The sequence below is a fragment of the Gastrolobium bilobum genome, unplaced genomic scaffold (assembly GCF_033153095.1).
Source record: "Gastrolobium bilobum isolate Gb01-03AN ecotype WA unplaced genomic scaffold, APGP_CSIRO_Gbil_v1 utg54511, whole genome shotgun sequence".
Lineage (NCBI taxonomy): Eukaryota > Viridiplantae > Streptophyta > Magnoliopsida > Fabales > Fabaceae > Gastrolobium > Gastrolobium bilobum.
This window is the reverse complement of record NW_026899791.1, coordinates 11,314-29,985: the sequence shown is the minus strand read 5'-3', so window position 1 is coordinate 29,985 and position 18,672 is coordinate 11,314. Positions and strand designations below refer to the sequence as shown.

The window sequence follows — 18,672 nt, the reverse complement described above, 5'->3', positions numbered from 1 at the left end:
GCTTAATACGATGACATGTTAACAAACCGGGTTAACACGGGATGTTAGAAGAAGCACACAATACGCCCTACTCAGTTCATCCAGGAGGAGTAAGAATGTACAAAGATCTGAAGAAGAGTTTTTGGTGGCCAAGGATGAAGAGAGAAATAGCTAAATTTGTAGCAAGGTGTCTTACTTGTCAAAAGGTGAAAATCAAGCACAAACGACCTGTAGGAGTGTTGCAACCATTGGAAGTTCCGAGGGAGAAATGGGAGACAATTTCTGTGGATTTTGTCACGGGTTTACCTCTAACTAGAGGAGACAAGAATGATATTTAGGTAATAGTTGACAGGTTGTCTAAGACTGCAAGGTTCATCGCGATGAAAAACACATGGGGTTTGAACCAGTTGACCGGTGCTTATGTGCGAGATATAGTGAGGTTGTATGGAGTCCCAAAGGACATAGTCTCAGATAGAGATACGAGGTTTTTTTATCAAACTTATGGATTAAGGTTCAACAAGCTTTTGGTACCCAACTCAAATATAGTACAACCTTTCATCCTGCTACAGATGGACAGACGGAGAGGACGATTCAAACTCTTGAGGACATGTTAAGAGCCTGCGCCTTGGAATTCAACCAATCTTGGGATAAATGTTTACCTTTAGTCAAATTCTCTTACAATAATAGCTACCATGCGAGCATCGATATGGAACCCTACGAAGCATTGTACGGTAGGAGGTGCAGAAGCCCATTATGTTGGAATGATTTTCGAGAAGCTGGCTTTGTGGGTCCAGATATGATTCAAGAATCGATGGAACAAATTAAGGTAATTCAAGAAAAGACAAAAATAGCTCAAGATCGACAAAAGTCTTATGCAGATCAACGACGACAGCTAGTAGAATTCGAGATTGGAGAAAAAGTACTCTTAAGAGTATCACCGACGAAGGGGATGATGAGATTTGGAAAGAAAGGCAAGCTGAGTCCAAAGTATATTGACCCATATGAGATCATTGAGCAAATTGGTGAAGTGTTATACAGACTAGCTCTTTCAATGGAATTGGAGAATGTGCACGATGTTTTCCATGTATTTCAACTCCGAAAGTATATACCATATCCTTTGCACAAGCTTCAGCCTGAGTTTATCAAGATATATAAGAATCTCACCTATAAAGAACGTCCTATAAGAATTCTTGATAGAAGTGAAAGAATTTTGAGAAATAAGTCAATCAAACTAGTTAAAGTTTTATGGAGGAGTCAAAAGGTAGAAGAAACATCATGAGAGGCAAAAGACGATATGCGTAATAAATACCCATTTTTATTCGAAGAAGATACGCAATTAAGTTTCGGGGAATAAACTTTTCTTTTAGGGAGGGGTAAGAGTTAGCAATACATTAGTTAGCAATTCAATAGCATAAAAATACACAAAATGATAGTATATTATCCTATAATTCATATTGTCCTATACCATTTTGTCTGCTTGCTAATTTGTTTGCTTGCTAATTTGTTTGTGTGCTACAATTTTAAAATTCTAGTACCTTATGCTTTTTAGTTAATTTGAGAAGCTCAAACTTTTAAGTTTCGAGGACGAAACGTCTTTTAAGAATGGTAGAATGTAATATGCCAGGAAAATAATAGTATTATATAATACAATAAATTAATAATAGTAATAAATTATAAATTAGTAGTAATAATAATAATGTGTGTGTGTGTGTGTATATATATATATATATGATTAGATGAAAAATTGGGATTGTTTGAATTATTAATTGATTGGTAATTTATGCATTAATATTTGATTGGTAATGTTTGATTAGTAATTTGATTAGATATGATGAGTCAGCATTGAGTCAATAATGAGTCAGTAATGAGTTAGCGATATTTTGAGCCATAAGAAATAAAGAATAAAAAGGAAATAGCGTAGGAAGCCAATATCTGAGCCAGATACATCAATAAAGAATAAGGAAATAATTGCACGAAACCCATATCCGAGCCCAAAACTTCAACTATTGATAGAGGCCTAGCCTAACAAACCAATTCACTTTTCAACATTTCTCATTTACTCTTCTTCTCCTTTATTCTCTCTCTCTCTCTCTCCTTACTTCAATTTTATTTTTATTTTTTTTATTTTTTTATTTTATCTTCCTTTGGTTACAAACCAGTTCTCTTCCCCAAATTCTAGAAGGTAGCAAATATGAAGATCAGGTAATCCTAATCCCTAGGTGTTCTTAGGTTAGTTTTGTGTGAACATTTTTTTATATATAGGTAATTTTTAGATTTATATCACTACATGTGATAATTAGAATATTTTATTATTTTGGAAATTATGATTATGTGCGATGTATGAGTCTTATGATTATGATATGATATATGAATAAATTTGGAAACTATGATTATGATATGAAAATTGATTATGTACATGGATCTTTTTGAATAATTCTACAAATTATGAAATTATAATCCTTTTAAGGAAACTTTCTGAATAAGAGATTTATGATTGAATTGATTATGTGTGATTGTGATTAATTAATAGTGGGAGGATAACTTTGGGATGGTACCTCATAAAGTGATGAACACAACTTTTTGGGCTTTATGCCTTTGATATTACATAATGTGACAATGATGTTTCCGTTCTTCCCAAAGTGGTATTTGGCAATCGGGTTTCCCGGGATACTAGTAGCAACTTTGCACACTAGGATTTGATATTTTGATGATGGCCAATTGTGATTATATGTGGCTGGCAACAGGGTTTCTCGGATCACGGGGTAGACTGGCAATATGGTTATTTCTCGGGTTTACCATGGTTCTCTTCCCACTAAATACACTAAATGAACTTAAACATGATTAATAATGAAAATTGATACTTGATTGGATTATGATGAATATTTGAGTTGTGATTATTATCATTTATGTAATATTGTGATTAATGTTGTGCTGAATATGTTAGTTGATGATTATTCTTATTAAAATATCATTGAGTTGATTATGCTGATTTATTGAGATATAATTATTCTAAATAAAATGCCTTGATTGATTTTGAGTTGATTATAATTATTGATTAACTTATGACTATCTTCGTTATTATTATTATTATTATTATTATTATTATTATTATTATTATTATTATTATAAATTGTTAAAAATTTGGGGTGTTGCAGTAGTGGTTTCTGGTATATGAGAGGAGTGAAATGGAAAGTGGGCTTCATAAAATATTACATTGCGAAATACAAAAAAACTTCTAGAATAAAGGTTAAATATAAGGTATCCTTTGGTTCCTTCTTTAAACCCAAGGAATATAGCCTTATGAGTTAGGACTGAACTTGGTACAATGCGCATGCAACATGAATGCATAGCATAGGCATCTGAAGACTTTCAAGTGTATCAGTTAAGGAGGAGTTCCACAAAGTTTTTGATATGGGGTTTAATTGGTAAGGAGTGGAGTGCATAACCGATTGATGATATGAGCAACATTAAGCATGACATAACTCCAAAATTGAAGAGGGAGATTGGTTGGAAAGAAGAATGCTTGAGCTACATTCAACAAATGTTGATGTCCGTACTCCACTAAGCCATTTGTTGTGGAGTTTGAATGCAACTTGTTTGACGGATGATGCCCTTTTGTGCATAAAATTCATTCATGATGAATTCAAACCCATTATTAATATGGAGAACCTTAAGCGAAGCGCTAAATTGTATTTCAATAAAGGCAGTAAAATCACAGGTGTGTTGACGAGCTTCACTTTTGCTATTCATTAAAAATATCCATGTAAAATGTGAGTAATCCACCGTGGTACGAAAGAAACGAGGGCCATGAATGGACATTATAGAGAATGGACCCCCAAATGTCTACATGTAGCGAATCAAACACTTATTTGTTTTATTATCATTGGAAGTAAACCACAGTCATCGCTGCTTGGTTAGGTGGCATACATCACAAGGAATTACATAGATGAAAGGAATAAAAGGAAACTACAAAGACATTTTATGCAACACAGCTTTTGAGAGATGTCCCAGTCATCTATGTCATAGGGTGGGTGCGTCCATTCCAGTGTTAACAGTGCCACAACATTTTTGGACTTGTTGATATGCTTTGATTGTTGGACCTCTTTATTAACTATCATATATAGGCCATTGCTCCTTTCAACTGTACCAATCATCGTCTCGGATGGATCTGTTTGATAAAATAAAATTCACTATCAAAAGTGAGTGAACATTGGAGGGTTGCAATAAATTTGGTAACTAAAATTAAGTTGACATGAAACTGAGATACATCAAGTGAATTCTGAAGAATAAACATAGGTGTTAGGTGTATAGTGCCTAAATAGCAAGCTAAAATATAAGAGCCATTTGGCAAGATTATAAAGAGAGGTTTAATTTTATAGAATGAAGAAAAATATGAAATGAAGTGTGCAATATGATCTGTTGCACCGGTATCGACAATCCAATCGCTATTCAAGATACCTGGCTTATAGCCATTGTCTCTTCCTTGTGTTGCATTTATATTGGAGACTTGAGTCAGATTGCTAGTATGAATTGTAGGGAATTAGAAGGAGCAGATGCAGTAGACTCCTCCAAGAGCTCTAGGAGTTGCTTATATACACTTTGACTCGTATGCATGTAAGGATTTGAAGTAATAGAGTTTTCTTTACGATGGAGAAAAACTTAAGGGTTTTGAAATTCGAAAAGAGGGATAAAGTTGAAATGTGAAGAGAAAGGGAAGTTAAATAAGCATGCAGAAAAGAGAGGGAAGGCAATTTGGGCACGTGGAAGGTTGTAGTGGAAAGTTGAAAAAGTAGTGGGGGGAATATAACAACCCTAAATATTGTATCATGATTAATGAAGAATTATGATAATTAATAAACGAGACATTTCAGATGAAATAGTTTATGATTAAGTAAATTAGAAGTATGGGTCCAATGGACCAAAGACATAAGCATTAGGGATCCAATGAATTCATGGATCAAAGTATAACCCAACAAAGGAAGTTTTAATTCCATTTAATGTGGACAAGTCCAAGTGATACAAAGAAAGCTCTATATGATAAAGTAAAGTCCAATAAGGTAAATGAAACCGAAATCAAGTTAAAGCCCAAAGTAAGGCCATGACATAATAAACCTAAAGAAGTACTATATGACTAGGAATTAAATTAGAATTCTTTCCCTACAAGCAAGAAGCCCACGGTTTTACTAGAGAAAACAAGCTCTAAGAAGTCAATTTAAAGTGTCATAAAATCATGGAAAAATAGGCACAAATTAGGTCAGGTTAATAGGTTAAAGGTCCATAATCTTAAGGAATAAATCATGGTCCAAAATTAAAGGAAATCTTTTCCTTCCAAGCATTTAAAATCCGCGGCCTAGGTGTAGGAAATGAATTTGATTTTATTTGATTTTCAAGCCATTAAATGCAAATCGAATTTCCTTAAGTCAAGCCAGTCAAATTCCTTTAAACAAGGAAGTTAGGATTATGATGATTAGTAGTCAATCACTTTCCCTAAATCAAGCAAATTGATGACAATATGTCAATCAATCAAATAATTCTGTTTCTTAAATCAAGGAAGCAACCTTTATGACGATTAGTCACACCTCATCAATCCCTTAAATCAAGGGAGCAACTTTTAATGACGATTAGTCACACATCATCAATTCCTTAAATCAAGCAATCACTAAATTTCCTTAATCAAGGAAATTGACATCATGTTCTTGTCCCTAAATTAAGCAATCTAACCTATGACAACAAATAACCACCTTACTCTCATTTAATGTGATCGAAACCTACCAGCAATCAAGTAATGACAAGGCTTCTAGGTTGCCTATTTGAACAAGCTTTAGTCTCTCCTTTTTCCCTCTATAGCCGCGGCACTACCAAAGGAAAGAACAAAGAGTTTAGTTCATTTTGTGAAGTCCATGAATGCTTCGAAATGGTGAGTGTGTTAGTGAGAAATACCTAATTGTTCCAAGATCAAATACAAGCCTGGATCTTAGTCCTTCTTCCTAATAATTCCACCAAAGAACCGTTCATCTCTAAGCAAGAAAATCCCTCTTCTCCTCTCTTTAAGCTTGCGGCCTTGTATGTTCAAGGAGGAAGGAAGTTCATTCAAGAAGATTCAAAGTAGTCAAAGGTCAAGAAGTGTTTCCTTAAGTCGTTGATCATCATCAAAGGTAAGCCTATGAACCTTCTTGGTTAGGAATGACATGTAAAAGCATGAAAGTGATATCCTAAGTATATGATCCCTAGAAGGCCGAACCATGTATGATAATTATAAGCATGAAGAGATGTTTAAATGATATGAAAGATGATGAAATGATGATGTTAGATTAGCATGTTTAGTAGCCTAGGTTCTAAATCAATTTTGCATGATCATAACCTTAGTTGGCCGAATATATAAGATGATGTTTTGAATGATGCTCTAGGATTTAAATATGATAAATTATCAATAATGTTAGAAGCATGTTTTAGAAGTAATCCCTTAGGTATTTTAGGGCAATAAGGCCGAATGGTATGTAGCTAAAAGAGGTTTTATTTGATTAATGTTGAAAGGATCTAACCATGTTAAGTTAATAATATAATTGAAAGCATGTTTTAAAAATTATATTCCTAGATGTCTATCTATGGTGGCCGAACCTATACATGCCTAGAATGAAATCTTTAATAATTCTATTAAGTGTTATGATGACCTAATAATGTCCTAAAACCTACACAAGTGGGTAAGTAAGCAAAACAACTCCTCTAGGTAATTAAACCTGCAAAGCCGAGACCTATACATGGATAAAACACAAATGTTGAATGTTATATAAGTTACTAAAAGATGATATGATGATGTTAGGGAGTCAAGGGAGCAAACAGGCAAGTAAAGAGATCAAAAGTTGAAAGTATACAAGTAAAGAACGACAAGTACTGTAAGTGTTTACAGTTGTTGAAGTAATCTCTCTATGTATGCCACCATTATGAAACTATGATAAGTTATGGTCTGACTGCAATATGTTTATAGTGCTTTACATTATGTGATTATGATATTTTTGAAACTTAAAACCATGCTATTAAATGTTGGCCTGTGCACTGATACTCCAGTTGCAACCTGACGAGGACTCTGGGTATCTCCGTAAGTCCGTAAAAGCCGGCAGGAATATGATGATGATGATGATGGCATGATATTTTTATATGATGATGTTAAATGTTCCATTTTGTATTGTTATTATAAACTGTTGCAGGAGTAAGCGTCATAGTTGGAGAATGCTCCAGCTGTGAACCTTACTGAGATTTTCCCCAAAATCTCACCCCCTTTGACCACCCATTTCAGGAAAAGATGAAAGAAAGTAATAAGAAAGTTATGTGGGAAAGAAAGGGTAAGAGACTGGTACGTAAAGAAGAAGAAACTCCACCTACCTGGGAAGAGAAACTAAAGGATCTAACAGATAGAGGCCTATGGACTGAGGCTATGAAATTATTAATAGAAGCTTTTCCACATTATGATTTCGATGAAGCACTAAGTACACAATGGCTAGAGGAACCACAACCACATTATGACTGGGCTTATGATGCGGCATAAATTATGTTTTTATTTATGATTAGTTAATCTTTTTGGGATTACATTAAATAATGTTTAGTGTTATTTATTTTGTATTGACGTTTTAACGCTTTTAATTTTATATGGAATAAGTATGGTTATGTGTTTCCATTCCGCACTCTGATATTTGCATTCGTAAAGTTTAAATTTAGACTTCCGCGCGTTGAATGCATGATGAAGGAGCACCCTATATGTATTTACATTTGGGGTGTTACAGGGAACATTTCAAAATGAGTGGCCAGGAATCAAGGGGATGACTTCTGGGGGCAAGGTTGAGCAAATGAAACGGTTTATGGCAGGATCGTGGGAGAGAGAGGGGGACAAATAGTTATCTTAATGGCTGAGTGGACACTTGCATTTTTTGTGCGCGTTTCCCAAATATGCAATGAGTACAAGTTAGTAACGACTCATGTTGTACTTTGTCACTCAACAAAGACAAGTGTCCCCTATGACATGGCATTCTCATCCAATAAGGTTGGGAACGTCTTCCTATGAAACAATCTTGAAATAACATATATACGAAAAATATATATATTTTTTCTTTAAGATGGGATTATGTGGTTGGTTAACTATCCCAAAACTATGTTCCTGGTACGGGACGATTTTTTATATGCAGAGGATAGGGTGGAACATCAAACGTTCCCCCTTTTTGGAAGTTATATGGTCAAGTAAGACCACCCCAAAAACATTGCTTCTGCCAAGGAACAAAGTTAAAAAGCTAGGTTGCCTCCCAGTTACCGCTTAATTTTAAGACTTTAGCTAGACTTAGTGCTCAATTTTTATATGGAATCAGAAAAAGGGATACTTTCCTCTTTGTCATTGAAGGTATCATCAGAATATAACTTCAGTTTATGTCCATTGACTTTGGAGGAACGATGATAGAGGTTATGTCTATCCATGAAGGAAGAAACGAAGAAAGGGGTGAGAAGAGAAAAGAGACTCAGAGGTGAGAGAAAAAAATGATTCAATTCTTATTTCAGTTACTTGACATCTGTACAAAGCAATTGATTTATATCGATACACATTTATCCTTTCCCTTACACGTCATCCTATACTAAACACCTTGCTATTTCGGTTACACTTCTTTTATTTACAATGTATCTCTAAATCTTAGTGGCTTCCTTCTTTCTCTAACTGCTTTCCTTTCTGCTATGCTTGGCTCTCTTATATCTCCAAGGTTCTCTTCTTCTGTTTCTCCAGCTCTTGCATCTTTTATGTTCCCCTCATCAGTTAGTGTTGTATCAATACTCCCACCATTGAAAACAACCTTGTCCTCAAGGTTGAAGTTAGGAAACTGCTGTTGGAGTTCTGCTACACCTTCCCATGAAGTCTGTTCAGCAGGCATTCCCTCCCATAATATCAAAGCTTCAATTGTACCATCCTGATGCTGTCGAGAGGCTAACACTTGTTTAGGCTGCATAACAGGCAAACCACCAGTAAATAACTCTGGCAAGGGAAATGAAGGGATATCATGGTCCCCTTGAAACAGTTTGAGGAGTGACACATGGAAAGTATGGTGGATCTTGGCTGAGGCAGGTAAGGTGAGTTTGTAAGCAACCTTTCCCACTCTTTTCTCAATAGGATAGGGTCCAAAGTACCTATACCCAAGTTTATTGGAAATACGGGCAGCAAGTGATTGTTGTCTATAGGGATGAAGGCGAACCCACACCAATGTACCAGGTTTGTAATGGACATCCCTTCTATGGCTGTCTGCTTGATGTTTCATGAGCTGCTGGGCTTTTTGTAAGTTACTCTTGAGCTGTTGTAGCAGCAGTTGCCTATCAGTCAATAATGTGTCCACCTCAGGTGTTGTGGCTGTTGTGGGAATGTAGTCTAGTATTACAGGAGGGTCACGACCATATACAATTTTGAAGGGGGACATGCCAGTTGCTGCATGAGATGCAGTATTGTAACATAATTCTACCCAAGCTGTCAATCTGAACCAGTGCTTAGGAGACTCAGCTACAAAGCATCGCAAGAACTGTTCCAATACTCGATTCACTACTTCGGATTGACCATCCGATTGTGGATGGTATGCAGTGGATCTTTTCAAACTTGTTCCACTTAGCTCAAACAATTCCATCCAAAATGTACTAAGGAATATGGGGTCTCTATCTGAGATGAGAGACTTTGGAATGCCATGGAGTTTACATACCATATCTGTAAAAAGAGTGGCCACCTTCACAGCATTAAATTTTTTTGGCAAGGCTCCAAAGTGTGCCATCTTGGAAAGTCTATCAACCACTACCAAGATTGCTGTGTGCCCATAGGAGTTAGGAAGGCCAATGATGAAGTCCATGGAGAGGTCTTCCCACACTCTCTCAGGTATTGAAATTGGTTGCAGAAGGCCTGCAGGTTTCTGAGTGGGAACCTTAACTTGTTGATAAACTATACAAGAGTTAATATACCTCTTAATATCCTTGTGCATGTCGAGCCAGAGGAAGCTTGTAGAAGCTCTAGCAACTGTCTTTTGTATGCCGAAATGACCACCAGTCAGTGTGGAATGGCACTCCTTCATAACCTTATCAATCAAAGGTGAGTGAGGATCAAGGAGCAATTTCCCTTTTTTTAATACTAATCCATCTCTGATTTCCAAGCCATGATCTGCACTGTTGGAGTTTGTTAAAAGTTGATGGTGTTGCTGGAAAAATGCAGAATGTAGATTCTCTTCCCGTAATTCATCCAAAATATCAAATTGGTGTACTGAAAGGGCCATGAAACTCATGATATCAGGCTGTCTTGATAAGGCATCAGCTGCACGATTTTCCTTGCCTGGTTTGTAGACTATTGTATATTGGAATCCCAAGAGTTTGGTGAGGTAATATTGCTGCTCTGGAGTTTGGATAACTTGGTCCAAGAGAGCCTTTAAACTCTTTTGATCGGTTCTAATGAGAAATCGTCTGCCAAGCAAATACTGTCTCCATTTCTTCACTGCCTCTGTTATTGCATATAATTATGTGTGCTCCCTTCATCCACCAACAATGAGAACTCAGATTTACCAATATAGCTTGTAAATCGCAATGTTTGAGGGACAATCACACCTGCTAACGCGTGGAAACTGATTTGAGGAATAGTAGTAATAGACTCATCCACATCATTTCCAGGAGGAGAAAGGGAAGAATCAACTAGTGAATGGAATTCTTCGACTTCCTCTTCATCAGGCACAATCAACACATGAACAGAAGCCTTACATTTATGACCAAAAAAATACTTGTCTTCGCAAGTGAAACATAAATTTTTGTCTCTGCGTTCCTGAATTTGGCTTTGTGTTAGCCGTTTCCAATCGGGTTTGAGTGTATTTGTAGTGTTAACTGGATAAGCAGTCTTGGTTGGGTTTGTATTCTGGGTTGTTTTGGAAGGGTGAAGAGGTGTGGGTAACAATGGAGGATAAGAAGAGTGTAATTTTGGGGGGTTGTTCTTTAATTGGATTTTGGACTCTTGGATTTTTGCTAAGGACATGGCATGGGTTAAGGACGTTGGGCGAAAGGAGGAAACATCATGTAAAATTTCAGGTTTCAATCCTGAAATAAAACAACTTACAAGAAAGGATTCAGACAATCCATCTACCTGATTGGAAATTGTCTCGAATTGCTCTTGATACTCCATTACCGTTCCCAATTGAATCAATTATGTCAATTTCCCTTGATAATCTTCCATTTCGGACGGCCCAAATCTTCTCTGTAAAGCTTTAGAAAACCCAGACCACGAATCAATCACCGTGTTCTTGTGCACCCACTGAAACCAAGCTAATGTTTTCCCCTCAAAATAAAAGGGCACTATCTTCAACCTCTGATCTTCAGCCATATCATAAAAATCAAAAAATTGATTGATTTTATAGATCCAACCCTGTGGGTCGCTTAATCCGTCGTACCTTGAAACCTTGAGTCGCAAATTCCTGGATGCCGCATGATCGCGCGAGCATGCAGAGTGGGAAGTTGTCGCGGAACCGTGTGGTGGTGGTTGTTCTCTGTAATTATCAAAAATTGCATCCAATTTACATGCTAATTCTTGAAAACGCTTGTTCATCTACTCCTTCAAGATGTCTACTTCAGCTTGTGTGTTTTCCAAACGATCATCGATGGATCTGTTACGTGTTTCCGATGCCATAGTTCGTGGATGAAAGCACCAATTGATAGAGGTTATCTCTATCTATGAAGGAAGAAACGAAGAAAGGGGTGAGAAGAGAGAAGAGACTCAGAGGTGAGAGAAAAAAATGATTCAATTCTTATTTCAGTTACTTGACATCTGTACAAAGCAATTGATTTATATCGATACACATTTATCCTTTCCCTTACACGTCATCCTATACTAAACACCTTGCTATTTCAGTTACAATTCTTTTATTTACAATGTATCTCTAAATCTTAGTGGCTTCCTTCTTTCTCTAACTGCTTTCCTTTCTGCTATGCTTGGCTCTCTTATATCTCCAAGGTTCTCTTCTTCTGTTTCTCCAGCTCTTGCATCTTTTATGTTCCCCTCATCAGTTAGTGTTGTATCAAACGACAATGCTCAGAGCCTTGAATTTCAAAGGCTCCATTCCCTAGGTCTTTGGTAATTTGGTATGGACCAGTCCATCCTGACTTGAGTTTCCAAGGGAACAACCTGAACCTTGAGTTGAAGAGTAAGACCTTTTAGTCTACTTTAAATTCTATGTTCCTTATTCTTTTGTCATGCCACTTCTTCATCCGTTCCTTGTACATCTTGTGATTCTCATAAGTGCTCTCTGTGAAGTCTTCCAACTTTTCTAATTGAAGTAGCCTATTTTCTCGTGCTGAATTCTCATCCATGTTCAAAGAAGAGATAGCTCAATAGGCTTTGTGTTCTAACTCCAAAGGAAGGTGACAAGCTTTAACAAAGATTAATCTGTATGGGGAACAACCCAGTGGTGTTCTGTAGGCTGTTCTGTAAGCCCACAATGCCTCATCTAATTTGAGAGACCAGTCTTTCCGAGAAGGATTGACAACCTTCTCTAAGATTCTCTTAACCTCTCAGTTAGACACTTCAATAAGCCTGTTGGTCTGAGGATAATATGGAGTTGCAACTTTATGTCTTACTTCGTATTTCTCCAATAACTTCTCAAATTGGTGGTTGATAAAGTGCTTCCTACTATTACTGATAATACAGCGAGGTATTTTGTACCTTGTCAAGATATTTTTCTTTAAAAATCTCACCACAACTTTGGCATCATTTGTGGGTAAAGCCATAGCTTCAACCTACTTATTGACATAATCTACAACCATCAAAATAATTTTTTTCCCACATGAAGGAGGAAATGGACCCATAAAATCAATACCCCAAACATCAAATAATTCAACTTCTAAGAAAAGATTAAGGGGAATTTCATTTTTCTTGGTTATGTTTCTTTCCCTTTGACATTTAGCACATTCTTTAGCAAACTGAAGTGCATCTTTTAAAAGGGAAGGTAGATAAAAACCTGATTGGAGTACCTTTGATGCGATCCTGATTCCTCCTAGGTGACCTCCATATGGTGATGATTGGCAATGGAACAAGATCTATGCTTGTTCTTCTTCGGGAATGCACATTTTAATCATTTGATCAGCACACCTTTTGAACAGTAGTAGTTTGTCCCATAGGTAGTTCCTGCAATCATGAAAAAACTTTTTCTTTTGCATTCTGTTTGCCTCATAAGGTTCTAATCCTACTACAAGATAGTTAGCAATGTCAGCAAACTAGGGAACGCTTTTATCATTAATGATAAACAATTGCTCATCAGGGAACATCTCCTTGATAAGTATACCAGCTTCAGTATGTTCCAATCTGGACAGATGATCTGCAATTTGGTTTTCACAACCTTTTCTTTCTTTGACTTCCAGATTGAATTCTTACAGCAACAAGATCCATCTAATCAAACAAGATTTGCCTTCCTTATTGGAAAACAGGTATCTATGAGCTGCATGGTCAATATGGACAGTAATCTTTGAACCAAGGATATATGGCCTAAACTTCTCGCAAGCATATACTACTGCCAGTAGCTCCTTTTCAATGACAGTGTAGTTCACTTGAGCTTTATTCAAAGTTTTGTTGGTGTAATATATGCTATGAAAATTTTTATCCTTCCTCTGTCCCAAAATAACCACAATGGCTTGATCACTAGCATCACACATTAGTTCAAAGGGGAGTTCCAGTCTGGAGGTTGGATGACAGGTGTAGTAACCAACTTACCCTTCAAAGCTTCAAAGGATTTTAGGCACTCATAACTGAATTCAAACTTTGTATCTTTTTCCAATAGTTGACAAAGGGGTCTAGCCACTTTTGAGAAGTTTGTGATGAATCTTTGGTAAAAGCTAACATGTAAAGAAAACTCCTGAGAGTTTTAGCATTTACAGGGGTGGCATTTTGGCTATGGCTTCTACCTTGGGTTGATTGACTTCTAATCCGTTCTTGGAGATTTTATGTCCTAGGACAATTCCTTCATTTACCATGAAATGGCATTTCTCCCCGTTAAGAACGAGATTAGAGGAAAGACATCTTTGTAAGACTTGTTCTAGATTTTCCAGACAATGTTCATAAAACGTTCCCAGCACTGAGAAATCATCAATGAAGACTTCTACTCCTTCCTATCAAATCAGAAAAAATAGAGAACATACATCTTTAGAACGTTGCTAGAGCATTGCATAACTCAAAGGGAATTCTTCTGAAAGCAAATGTTTCGTAAGGGCAGGTGAAGGTAGTTTTATGCTAATCTACAGGTGCTAGAGGAATCTGGTTGTATTTGAAATATCCATCAAGAAAGCAAAAATATTCTTTGTCTACTAAATGATCCAGCACTAATCTGTGAATGGAAGAGAGAAATGGTCTTTTCTTATGGCGGTATTGAGTTTCCTGTAATATTGGAAAATTCTCCAACCTGTGACTTTTCTGACAGGAATGAGTTCATTCTTTACATTCAACTGCACAATTATGCCTGCTTTCTTGGGAACGCATTGAACAAGGCTCACCCAATTGCTATCTGAAATAGGGTACGTAATTCCTGCATCTAACCATTGGATTACCTATTTCCTTACTGCTTTTCTCATAATGGGATTCGGTCTTCTTTGGTGCTGAACTGATGAACTATTTGGGTTACTCAATAAAATTTTATGCATACAGAAAGTAGGACTAATACCTTTGAGGTCAGCTATGGTCCATCCAATAGCTCCTTGATTTTTTCTCATATTTTCAATCAGCAAATATTCTTGATCTTTGTTTAGGAATGATGAGATGATAACAGGGAGCATGCTGTCATTCCTCAGTATGCATATTTCAAATGTTGGGAAAATGGCTTCAATTCTAGCCCAGGTGGTTGCTCTACAGATGGTCTTTTGACTTGTTTTTCTTTTTTCCATTCTCTTCAGAGGCTCTGGTGCTCTCTCTTGCAAGTAAGGTACTTGCTCTTCATCCTGCAAGTTTTCCACTTCTTCTGATTCTTCTTCATTTTGCTTTACGTTGATGTGGGTATCTAGAATAGACACCATTGAACATTCTTCCATGTCTTCTTCATCATCATAGAACTTCATAGCTTTCATGACATTGAATTTGATTTCATCATCGTGAACTCTCATGGTGAGTTCACCTTTTTGAACATTGACGACAACTCCTCCAATTGCTAGGAACGATCTTCCCAAAATGATGGGAATGTAAACATCAGCTTCATAATCCAGAATGTTGAAGTCCGCAGGAAAAAAGAATTTTTTCACTTTGATCAACAAATCTTTTACTTTTCCTTCTGGCTTGACAATTGATCTATCAGCCATCTGCAATGTTACTGTGGTAGGTTTTGCTGCTCCTGTGGCAATCAGGTTGATGCTTGCTCCCAAATCACATAAGGCTTTGCCTTGGTAGTTGTTCCATATGACACAAGGGATGGTGAAACTCCCAGGGTCTTGCAATTTAGGTGAAAGTTTGCCCAGGTATTTGCAGCTTTCCTATGTTAAGGCTACAGTTTCATATTCTTCCATACGTCTCTTTTTGGAGAAAACGTCTTTCATAAACTTGACATATTTGGGCATTTACTCCAAAGCTTCCACCAAAGGGATGTTGATATGAAGCTGCTTTAGGATGCTCAGGAATTTGCCAAATTATTTGTCATCTTGCTGCTTCTTTGTTCTTTGAGGGAACATAAATGTGACAGGTGTGCTCTTCGTTTGTGGGGGATCTGCTACTTCAGTTGTTCCAGCTTGAGCTTATTCTTGTTCATCAGACACTATTTGTTCCTTGGGTCCTTTATTTTCTGAACTTGGACTAGCTACACGCTTTTGTTATTGCTCAGGATATAAAACTCCTGTTGGTGCTCCTGGTAAATTGACAAGCTCTCTTACAGTTTTTGTGGAAGCTTCCTTGGAAGTGTTTGAGGATTGATTGACAATTCTTCCACTTCTCAAGGTTATTGCTTTTACCTATTCTGTAGAGGAGGTTAAAGGGACTTCAGTATCCCCTGGCAATTTTCCTGTGCTCTAATGTTGAGGGTTGCAGCTATCTGACCCAAATGGACCCAATGTTTCTAACAACAACATCATTCCTTGTGCCATATTTTTTCACATAGTTTTCCAAGGAATAGATGCGCTGTTCATCTCTAGGGAATGAAATATTGTTTGGTCTTCTGTTCTGATCAAATGCTCCACTCCCTCTAATGTTGTTGTGATGTGATTGTTGTTGGTTATTGTATGGTTTTGAATTGGTGGGTGGTCTCCACTGAGGATTATGATTCTGATCTTTCTAAATGGTACCTCCATAGTTTTGGTTGCTACTACGGCCTGCATAATTGTTGTCCCTAGGTTGGTGAAGTTCTGCCCCAAAAATTTTCTACATAACAGACTGGTGTTGTCAAAGGGAAATCCATTGAATCATGTTCACCACCACAGGTTGGGCAAGGCTCACTGTCTGAGGTTGTGAGTTGAGACACATTGACGTTAGGCTGATTTTTGTCAGCATTTAAGCTCTTCACTTTATTCATCAGAGCTGCTAGCTGAGCTTCTATGGTAGTCTGTTTGTCTAACTCTAACATACTTGGTTTTCTGACTGGACTCATCCTTTGTAGAGGCCACTGAAGGCATCGTTCCGTAGTGCTTTCCATGATCTCATAACGGGCTGTAGAAAAAAACCTAATGCAGTAAAATCTAACTAAGATTGAGAAGTATGGTCTATACCTTTATAGAAAGTTTGGAGAACTCCCCATTTTTCTACCTTATGGTTAGGACATTTTCTAATAATGTCCTTGTATCTTTCCCATGCTTCATAGAGATTTTCTCCATAAAATATTCTAAAGCTTGATATTTCTGCTCTTACATCAGCCACACGGGACATGGGAAGGAATATTTCTATTAACTTGTCAGCGAGTTCTTCCCATGAATGTATAGATACAGGGGCAAGGGATTTCATCCAAGTTTTAGCTTTTGACCCCTGAGAATGAGGGAACAACCTCATCCTCATTATTCTTCTGACACACCTTCTGCTCTAAAGTTATCACAAATATCTTGAAAATTATTAAGGTGAGTGTATGGATCTTTTGTTAGGAGTCCATTGAGAACTCCAGCTTCCCTAATCATATTGAACATGATAGGTTTAAGCTCGAAGTTAAGAGCTTCTGCTGGAGGGAAAATCACTCCTCTTTCTGGTCTATTCCTTGAAGGAGCAGCCAATGCTCTAAAATTTTGTTCGGGAAGGATTTCTTCCTATGATTATCATGATCAACTAATTTTGGTTCTAAATTTTTTTTTCCTTAAATCTCTTCTTCTGTGAAAAGTACGTTCAGGTTCAGGATCAAAGAGAAATAAAGGTACCTTAGTGTCAAAGTAAGAATCAGTTTCAAATTCTTCACTGATAAACCATGACACATAAACAAAGTTAACAACAGTTTAACAAATAAAGGAAGAATAAAGAATAAAATTAAGCAAAGTGCAAAGTAGAATAGTTTCAAAAATAGAATTTAGTGTAAACTATTCCTGGCAACGACGCCAAAAACTTGTTGGGTGCTAGGTGCTTTGAAGGACGTTCCCTTAGTTAGTCTATCAAGAGAAAACTCATTCGTTCTCAAGATATTGACCAGTCGCGCAAGTGCACACATTAAGTAATAAGTGGGATTATTAGTACCCAAATTATTGTTCCCACGAGGATAGTAATTCTAAATAATATTTTGAACTAGTCTAAAAGAAATTGAAATGAATAAAAGAACAATTTTGAATTGTTTGGCCTTTCGTTCCTTAGTATCTTAAGGATGTTCCCTTAAAACAATAGATTCAGATTAACTCTAAACAACTCCTTACGTCGTTATACAATGAATCGTTCCTGATTTAAGGAGGAACGACAAATCATGGGAGGTTTGGTATTGTGATAACACACTATTAAATGCAGAATTTAAAGTTAACAATAATTCAGAGACAAGGTAGTATGATTAACAGAAAATAGTTTTAATAAAAGGAATAGATCCACTATTCCATTCTTAAATAGCTATGTTCTCAACTCAAGACTTAACCCTTCTGAATTTGTTCAGGTCTTTTCACTTCCAACTCTGATTCCTCAGCTCATGGACTAAATGATTCATAAGTTTTCATATTCCTATGGCTCCCTTGACTCCAACATTTACTAAGTACAGAACAGGGAACGAGGTGGTTCGTTATTCCAAAGGTAACCAATAAAATTATTTCCACAGTCTTACATTCCTCCTATGATTAAGTTGTCTGAAATTCCTCCCTTAAGGAAGTTCCTTTCTCAGTTTGCGTTCAATTTCCATTGATACCTAAAGAATTAAAGTTACTTAAATCATAGAAATACAAAAGGTTCAGTGCAAGAGTTTTGAACATAGTACTTTAAGAACTTCACAGTTTTTCCATTCCAAAATAAGTTAGCCCATGGTTGAAAACACTAACATAATTATCTTAATCTGAAATCCTATAGACCCGAGATTTAGGATGAAGAGAACAAGTGGAAAAGAAAAGAAATAATAGACGTATATTAATAAACACAAGTTGTTACAATAATATGAAATAAAATAGAGAAATATGGAAGTTTTCCCGTTAGGAGTCTCAAATGGTGGTGGAGAATGGGGAGAAGGATGTTGTCCCTTAGCTATTGTTAAAACTATACAAGTTACAAAACAAAAAATTAAACTATAAAATCTATGGTCTCTTCTTAAG

At 36.6% G+C, this 18,672-nt stretch overlaps 1 protein-coding gene and 1 non-coding gene across 2 annotated transcripts; both read left to right on the top strand.

Annotated features, from left to right (window-relative positions):
• The first annotated feature begins 685 nt into the window (after positions 1-685).
• LOC133293516 (uncharacterized) lies at positions 686-1,258 on the top strand. Its single transcript, XM_061492090.1, has one exon. It carries the CDS (start codon positions 686-688, stop codon positions 1,256-1,258), a length of 573 nt encoding a protein of 190 aa, XP_061348074.1.
• A 15,463-nt stretch (positions 1,259-16,721) lies between these two features.
• LOC133293518 (small nucleolar RNA R71) lies at positions 16,722-16,828 on the top strand. The gene has a single exon (XR_009749067.1). It is a non-coding gene; the product is annotated as a small nucleolar RNA R71 (small nucleolar RNA).
• The last annotated feature ends 1,844 nt before the right edge of the window (positions 16,829-18,672 follow it).

Bases quoted from the DNA above. Each gene is read 5' to 3' on its own strand.
- LOC133293516 (XM_061492090.1), top strand. From the start codon at position 686: ATGGAACCCTACGAAGCATTGTACGGTAGGAGGTGCAGAAGCCCATTA.